This window comes from Fomitiporia mediterranea, assembly GCF_000271605.1.
Source record: "Fomitiporia mediterranea MF3/22 unplaced genomic scaffold FOMMEscaffold_17, whole genome shotgun sequence".
NCBI lineage: Eukaryota > Fungi > Basidiomycota > Agaricomycetes > Hymenochaetales > Hymenochaetaceae > Fomitiporia > Fomitiporia mediterranea.
This window is the reverse complement of record NW_006760402.1, coordinates 969537-977781: the sequence shown is the minus strand read 5'-3', so window position 1 is coordinate 977781 and position 8245 is coordinate 969537. Positions and strand designations below refer to the sequence as shown.

The 8245-nt window shown below is 46.4% G+C and overlaps 3 protein-coding genes across 3 annotated transcripts in view; all 3 read right to left on the bottom strand.

Moving 5' to 3' along the window:
- Positions 1 to 216: 216 nt before the first annotated feature.
- On the bottom strand, positions 217 to 1786 carry FOMMEDRAFT_162092 (aromatic compound dioxygenase; the record flags this gene model as incomplete). The annotated part of the gene is made up of 9 exons (XM_007271489.1): positions 217 to 325; positions 391 to 485; positions 558 to 678; positions 737 to 906; positions 963 to 1140; positions 1192 to 1235; positions 1294 to 1355; positions 1414 to 1674; positions 1729 to 1786. The coding sequence occupies 9 exons, from the start codon at positions 1784 to 1786 to the stop codon at positions 217 to 219; spliced, it is 1098 nt and encodes a 365-aa protein (XP_007271551.1).
- Positions 1787 to 1933: 147 nt separating this feature from the next.
- Positions 1934 to 2479, bottom strand: FOMMEDRAFT_162091 (uncharacterized protein; the record flags this gene model as incomplete). The annotated part of the gene is made up of 1 exon (XM_007271488.1): positions 1934 to 2479. One exon carries the CDS (start codon positions 2477 to 2479, stop codon positions 1934 to 1936), a length of 546 nt encoding a protein of 181 aa, XP_007271550.1.
- A 262-nt stretch (positions 2480 to 2741) lies between these two features.
- The window catches only part of FOMMEDRAFT_137191 (P-loop containing nucleoside triphosphate hydrolase protein), a gene marked incomplete at both ends in the record, with an annotated part of 7500 nt that continues 1996 nt past the window's right edge, over positions 2742 to 8245 (bottom strand). The window contains 26 exon segments of the mRNA XM_007271487.1: positions 2742 to 2879; positions 2942 to 3054; positions 3110 to 3547; positions 3598 to 3615; positions 3679 to 3741; positions 3793 to 3923; positions 4077 to 4235; positions 4255 to 4333; positions 4383 to 4435; positions 4492 to 4704; positions 4757 to 4795; positions 4847 to 4990; positions 5043 to 5635; positions 5774 to 5835; positions 5884 to 5932; positions 5989 to 6123; positions 6173 to 6439; positions 6505 to 6545; positions 6619 to 6682; positions 6745 to 6798; positions 6871 to 7052; positions 7106 to 7136; positions 7192 to 7288; positions 7342 to 7402; positions 7458 to 7684; positions 7721 to 7836. Coding sequence (XP_007271549.1) covers positions 2742 to 2879; positions 2942 to 3054; positions 3110 to 3547; positions 3598 to 3615; positions 3679 to 3741; positions 3793 to 3923; positions 4077 to 4235; positions 4255 to 4333; positions 4383 to 4435; positions 4492 to 4704; positions 4757 to 4795; positions 4847 to 4990; positions 5043 to 5635; positions 5774 to 5835; positions 5884 to 5932; positions 5989 to 6123; positions 6173 to 6439; positions 6505 to 6545; positions 6619 to 6682; positions 6745 to 6798; positions 6871 to 7052; positions 7106 to 7136; positions 7192 to 7288; positions 7342 to 7402; positions 7458 to 7684; positions 7721 to 7836 — 3567 coding nt within the window.

Below are 8245 nucleotides of genomic sequence, written 5' to 3'. Positions count from 1 at the left end.
ACTAATTACCTAACTTCCCCCTTCAAGTGCACTAATTCATTGGTAATTTTTATATGCAACATAACCCAATAATTCTAATGATTTGAGCAGTTGCATGTTGAGCAAGATATCCACAAATAGTATTATGTAAATAGTAGGCAAATGCAGGTATACAGTTATCAAATAGAATTGGAGTATTTATATCATTACTAACTCTCCGAGTCAAAGGCTCGTAGCTCATGCAGCAGAGGCAGAAGCCGCGGCGGTCTCAGACGCTGCAAGGGAAGCGGAATAAGCGGAGTTTCCCGGCCACCAGTAATCAGTGATCTCAGGGCTCGTGTAAGTCCTGAACGGTTTAGAATAAATACATTAAAAGTGTTCTCTGTGAACTGTAATGAAATGATAACACACAAGTTGAGGCCGACAGTGATTGAGCCAATGACTCCAGCTGTGATGTCGTTTTCGTCGACGAGTGCCATATCCATATCTGCTGTATATCCCTCAGCCTAGTAAATTAAGTTATGTATAGGATTAGTCTCGACTTGTTCGAGATTAAGGTGAATTTAATAAGAACGTACGTTTTGGTATGCATACCACATATCGTCGGCGTTTGCAAGGCGTTCGATAGTGTTGGTGTTGTATGGTGTTACATTACCAACTTTCTCCATAAAGTCGTCTGCAAAGAAGAACTGACCGGTACTAGATTCCATGTCAGGATATAGGTCATTTAATATGGAATAGAAAGATCGAGACGTACTGCATTGCACTGCCAGCAATGAATGTTCCGTTATCAGCGATGGAACCATTGCCTTCAGTGTACACCTTGATGTGGAAATGTGTTGCACGACCGCTATACCAACCCGGAACGATGGAGTACATCGTCAATTGGCCACTCTCATCAGCCTGCCATACTCCGCGCAAGAAGTTCTGGACGGTCGAAGAATGTCAGATACAATTCGATTGAAAGCGCATGGATGACGTACGTCGGAGTCACCGGGTGCAGTAGCGCCAATGGCCGAGTCGGGACTGTCTGCACCAGCGTATGCACCGGTCGCGGTGGATGAAGGCTGCGCACCACTTGGCGCCCCAGACCCAGAAGGTGCTCCTCCACTACCAGTGCCACCTGTATTCGCAGCCTCGGAAGCAGCTTCATATCCGGAACTAGGAATAATTCGAATCCACGACTTGGCAGATTGGTAGATAGTGACTCACTATACGCCAGTGGCATTGCACGACCAGCCATCGACCCATACGTTCTATTGAAAGAGAGTGCGTTAGCAGATGATGCAACTTTAGATGGCATAATAGGCTTACCGGGACGGCCTCACAGGTGTCAATATCAATAAAGTCGACATCAATCTCGAACGGAACACCCGCTAAGGTTCACTCGTGCCTCAGCTTTGTATCCAATTTTACAAAACGAAAACGACGTACTCTGTCCCTGTGTGATGTTCTGACGAACAAGTTCACCCAGGATATGATACGGTCCCTGAGTGACCTCGGGCGTAAGCAAGCACAACGAATCATTAGTGTCGCGCTTGAACTCCGTGAGGCCGCCTATTGCGCGTTTCTGCATGCGAGCCGCCCTACGTTTCGTCAAGGTCGCACCACACCGCTTTTGAAGTGAGCGCCCGACGATAATATTGTGCTGGCGACGATGCATCATTGCGGCGCCACTTGGTGGTGCACCGTGAGCTATAAATGTGTATAAGGCCGTAGTTGTGCAAGCATATGCAATAGACAACATACCCAAGACTTGGCTGGTGAAAGTCGTGGCGAGGACGAAGAGAGCAGCAAACTTGAGCATTATTGAGATCGTAGATTCTTAAGAGAGGAGTAAATGTCTGCTTGGTCGATGTAGAGACTCAACCAGCAATTGAGCTTTTATAGAACGAAACTGATACCGCCCCATTGCTTGCCCACATGATTGGTACGAAAGCTGTCGGCGGCCATGTCATGCGCAGCGTCCAGGCATCTCGAAGCGAACGACAATAACGATATTCCGGAATTTAGTCGTTGCTTTGAAAAGAGTGGATCCATACGGAAGACATAACAAACGGGGGCCGACACTACGTGAATTCCATGTCATAGGGCAAAATATAACAGAGTCCGGGCTGCGCAGTAATAGGACACATGCGACTGGTTCCTCGGTGCCGAGCGCAGCAAACGCTGTATTCCAACATGCAATTTGAGCCCCAACGATGTACGGAAATAGCCCAGCTTGAGAGACGCGACAAAGATTTAGATTTCTCGTAAATGCTCTTAATAAGTAAGCTAGTCCAAGATGAGCGGACGGTTTCGTCAACGATGCGATTACCCGAGGCAAACTTTGAGGCGGAAGCAAGCCGCAGCACTGATTACACAGCCACTGCCAAGTCAGGGTCGATCCACCGCAAATCCACTCTGCTGCGGAGGCACGCCGATTGTCCAATGAGGTGCGTTGCAAATGTAAGTCCTTGCTGCCAGGCTCACTTTCACATGGGCTATTCGTGCTTGGCATTTACGACGGAAAGACAGATTCTCAAAAGTCGCGTGGCAGATACATTACCAATATACACAATGTGCAGGCCGAGGTCAAATAAATGTAAGTTGATGAAAAGGCCCTTCGCAGTCTATACAATTTTGTAAATACAATCGTCGTCTTCTTCTGGTAATTGGAATCTGATCGTTAGAATCGCTTTGTAGACATATTGCATGATCTTACCTTACAGTACAAAAAGGATATCAACTGGGAATATACCTATCTACCTACCAACGCCACGCTACTGTTCACCAGCAAGTCTGCGCAGGAGATCACGATCGTCGCTTTCTTCTACTAAGACTCGGAATACACCTCTTTCTTTCCGCAGCAAGTTACTTGGGCTATCGAATTCGACAAGCTCACCCGCGTCTAATACCATCTGTCGAGCGAGAGTGAACGAGCGCGCCAGAGTTTTGACAACAAACGCAAACGCATACTTACAACTTTATCATAGTCAATGATTGTCTGTAGACGATGCGCAATTGTAAGTAGAGTTGTATCGCTGCTGAACTCAGTGCGTAGGGTTTTTTGAATTGCGGCGTCCGTGTCATAATCTATGTAATAACAAAATGATGTGAACTTGTCTGGTCAAGGTGCGGGACGTCATACCAATGGCGGCCGTTGCTTCATCGAGGATCAATAGTTTGCTCTTTCGAACGATGGCTCGTGCGAGAGCAATGATCTGACGCTGGCCGAGGGAGAAATTTGTTCCATCACTCTCTACCATTGTGTCCAGCCCGATCTTTGCTGGTCGCCCTACATCTGAGGCGGATTGAACAGTCTGGGAACCGCTTGCCTGAGTTCCATCCTTGATGTTGAAAAGTCCAGCAGCTATCAACGCGTCGTTAAGTACCGCATCGTCGTACTGATTGAAGGGATCAAGGTTTTCGCGCAGCGTTCCGTGGATGAGCTCAGGCTGCTGAGGGATCAACGTAATGTTGGAACGTAGAGTATCGAGATTGATTTCATCCGTTGCTATTCCGTCATAGTAAACCTTTCCTTCGGTCTTGATTGCTCGGAGCAGAGCTAAGGCCATGCTTGATTTGCCTGTGTATTCAATGAGGCTACAAACCCGATGGTGACTACTATGAATATACCTGCTCCGGTCCGGCCCACTAGGTAAATTTAGTCTTATTCAGCCGGAATGCACGTCTAGTCATTTTCTCCATCAGACTTACCTATTCCAACCCGTTCTCCAGGTTCTATTTTAAATGAGATGTTCCGTAAAATTGTTGGAGCATCTATAAACGAACATATGAAAGCAGTATAAGACGGCTCTTATTGTCACTCACCATCAGAATATTTTGCCGAGAGGTTTTCGACACGCAACGCCCCGCTAGACGGCCAATATGCAGGTGGTTTCCCACTTTCGCTTGGTTCTGGTTCGTGGTTAATACGCATAAACTCAAGCATCCGCTCCAGGCTGAGATTGGCAACAGGATGAGTAAAGTGAAGAATGCATAGAACACAAAGATTGCGGACCTGTTTGCTACATGATTGTAACACGTGAGCATGCTAAGTTTCGGGGCCGAAGAAATGAATAATATCCATACCTTGAACTTCCAGAAGATAATACAGCCTGACCCAAGACAAGATGAGTCGTGAAAATTGCAGGACAACGGATAGCGTGAAACCAGCATATCCTGCTTCTACATGCTCCCCATAGACGAGGTACGCAGCTACAGAACCCGCGAAGATCGCTCCTAGACCGTCCATCCGGATAGAAACCCATCGGCTGATGTCAAGTGCAATACGCAGTCCGAGCATAGATGTCAATGCGCTTCCGGAGTTCCGTGTCAAAAATCTTTTGGGCGTTGTAAGCCCTGATAGACGCTACACGCATTGTCGGTAAAGTGATGTAAGTAACGTCAGAGAGACTCACGTAGACCCGCTAATGCTGCCCCAACTTGACTCATGACAGGCGCTTTGGCATTACTATAGGATAAGGATCAATTAGCAATGAGAAGGTATATAACTTTCCACGCAGTTACCTCATCTCTCGCCTGATGCACATCTGGCATTTCAGGTAAACCAAACCCAATGATCCTCCCAAGATAGTGATAGTGAGTCCGGAAACGAAAGCATACCAGCCCGCCATAACGATCGACGAAATAAAAAGGCCGATAAGGGTTATACTGACAGCCAGGAATGGGCTCATCATGTGCCCCAGTGTTGTGTCAATGGTACTTGTATCCTGTGTGCATCTACATCAAAAGAATTATTTCAAATGTCTAAAAGCGTAGTTTCAGTAGATACCTCGTAACGATGCGGCCAACGGGCGTAAGATCCAACCAACTAACAACAAGCATTAGCACAACGGAAGAATTAACGTGGCTATTGACATACCAGAAGGTGGACGTGAAGATGCTCTGCAAGAGGTGCGAGTGAATGATTCTTGCAGCCCGCACGGACCTAAAAATCCAATATACTTGCGACACAAGCTCGGCAAAAAACTGTGTCACATTTATAAGCGCGAAAATGCACAAATACCTTGAAGGCTGTCAATGGAATGGTCGCATCATGAAAACTACGAGATACTCACCTCAACACCGGCACTTCGTCTGGAGGACGCGTCGTATATTGGTTGGACCAATATCCCATAAACCAAGGCGAACCGATATAGACCAACGTCTCAAATACCCTTGAACCAAGTATCAGCATCCAAACGAACGGGCCTCCGACACTTGTCAGGTATAACATAATAGCTGCCAGTGCCACCCTTCCCATCTGCTTTTCTTCTGCAACAACTAATTTCCCTGCGGCCTTCTTATCATCTATATTCGCATCCTTGTCGTTGGTGCGCTCGTTCAGCTTGCTGTCGATGTCTTCCACAATTTCCTTTGGTGCACTCTCGACTTGAGCGCGAAGTCGCGAGTTCCTCTTCAGTACTTCAGCTACAGGCCCCTGAGCAGATATTGTCCCATGGCCACCTAGAGCAACGACGTATGCAGCTACGGGAGCAGCAAGGGCAATATTATGGGTGACAAGCAAAACTGTGCGGCCTTGTACTAGATCACCCTGCAGCGCATTTTCGACAATCGATTTTGCAGTATGGACATCTAGGGCAGCTAAGACGTCATCCAGAAGTATTATAGACGCAGAAGAGTATAGAGCACGTGCGAGAGTGACTCGCGCCTGCATGCCAGATGAGCACCAGTTAGTCCGTTATAATTTTCGACGAACCTTTTGGCCGCCACTGAGCAAACCGTTAGTGAAGAAGAGCGATACAAGAAACGAATTACCTTACCTTAAGGTTAGACCCTTCTCGCCGACTTCAGTAAGATCTCCAGCTTTCCATAATTCTAGATCTCTCTCCAGGGCGCATTGCTTCAACACTACATAGACAGGTGAACCACGGCTGCACCCTCGGACTCATCTCGTACCTTGCTTGTAACGGCCTTCTTCGTACGGTTCGCCGAATAGGATATTATCCTGAATGGAAAGTCATATCAGACCTCTACAGACAGAGATTCAGCAATACGACATACCCTAATCGTTTCGTTTAGCACCCATGATTCCTGAGGCGCATATGCAACTCCACCATCCCGAGGCAAATTATACCAAGATCCAATCCCGTGTGGCTTGTAATACATCTCTCCAAGGAGTGCCATAAGGACAGATGTCTTCAAACGCGTCTGTCAACACGAAACCACCAAATGTGTATTATTTTACCTTTCCAGATGCAGTCAGTCCGACGATAAGATTAATCTCTCCGTGCTTAAATATCACCTCGTCATCAAATCGGAGGACAAATCGCCTTCGCGCTTGGTGATTGGAGGAGGGCACCGTTGGTTCATTGTTGTCAAATGGATCCCACGAGAATGAACATTGCTTGAAGCCCACAACGTCATGCGCAGGCTGTTCAGGAACAAGTGCATGTGTTTGCTCATTGTCCTCTGATTGGTGTTCGTGAGCATTTCCCTCAGACAGAAGCTCAGTCTATAAAACGGTTATACGTAGAGGTTAGAATGGGTCCTGCGCCTAAACAACACAATCGAACGCACCGAATTTAAAAACTCGTTGAAAGGATCATACGACACTTTCGCTATTTTACGGAGAATAACGGTGGAATACAAGTTAGGCGTCCCAACGTACACGCGAAGTAGTATATGTCTTACCGCGGAGTATCTCAGGGAATACGAACATAAATTGGTGTAGTTGCTCTTCCATCATACTGAAGACCTGAAGGACAGAGCTCAGGGAAACCTACGTGCAGTAATATCGCGATTCATTTTAACGCCTACCATCAACGCGGCAAAGATAGTTGATGCCTTGAGTTCTCCTTTCGAGACCAGAGTCTAGCGGACCGTTTGTAGATCATAAAGTTAGAGTTAAGGAACACATTTTTCTTGTACCGTCGAGCGACTTACGTAAATCGAAATCACAACTAGTTTGGAAAGAAGTGGGAGCATAGAGCTTGTGACGTTCATTAGTGCCTCGAGTACCCGGACCATCATAATTTTTGACAATTCCTCTTCACGTCGATGACTCAGCTGCTTAAGCATATACGATTCCCATCCGAAAAGCTTGATCATCCTAAGAATACCCATCGCTACAAGCAGTCAGGTATGTAAGCTGCGTGTCTTGACAGAATCAGAAACATACCTTCAGTGACATATTGAACACGTTTGTCGGTCTATATGACTCGCTAAATGAGGCGCTGCCGTAGGTACGAGGCACGAAAGACTCACAGCGGCCATTTTACTTTTTTGTATCTTCGCCATGCGTTGCCCGGCATAAAAGGGAATGGGAAAACAAATCACCATTACAGCAAGGCCAACAAAGGAGCTATGAATTGTTCCATCAGCTAATTCCGAAATAAAAGTAAACACTATTAATACCTCCATCCTAGCAAGTCATACAGGAATATAATAGAAATTACTAGCTGTATAACTGTGCCAGCTGTGCAGAAAGGCAAATCAGTATACACGCATACACATGGAGCAAATAACCTCACGAAGAGAAACAAAGAAGGGAGACCTCGAGGTCGCCTCGATATCGGTCGTGATAAGGTTGTTAATCTTTCCCAGGAGATGTCCAGTTTTTTCTTTTGCATGACCGCCTTCTGGTACCGGCTTCGCTTCCGCATCACTTACTGGAGCCCCCACTGGGTCCGAGCCATTGACCTCATCCGAGTTCTCTGCACTAGCTTCCTCCGCGTTCGTCACTGAAGGCGTTGCTGTGCTTTGAGTCGACCCTTCAGAAGCTTTCATCTGCTACTTTCCTTTCTCTCCTTTCTCATCTGAGTCGAGTGCGTTGGATCTGAGCCTAATGCGCAAAGCGTGATGAAAGACAATATACGTGAAGGCGCTCGAATTCTCGACAATCACACGAGCCTATGCTCATACAGCTCATCAGGAGGGACATGATAAGGTATTTTTGCAAGAACTCACGCCTACGTATAGAAAATGAACGAGGAGACAGCCAGAGAGCAATGGACCAAGCACAAGTAAGGTAGACGAAAGATAAACTCGACAAGCTGTGACAGTAACGTGTCACGGACTCGCTTAACTAATTAGGAAGGACCCTAGCGGCGAAATTTACGAGAGGGCAAGGCAAAAAAAATATTATCAGTTTTTTTTGTTAAATATACATCTACATCTTATCTACAGTTTTCTGTAACAGTATATGTGATATGAGTACCTCTTACTGGCTCACTAAGCCTGCTTTCTGTTGAGACGATTATAGGATGTATTAATAATATTACGTAATTTCCGTATATGGGAGGTATTTGTCATAATGTTG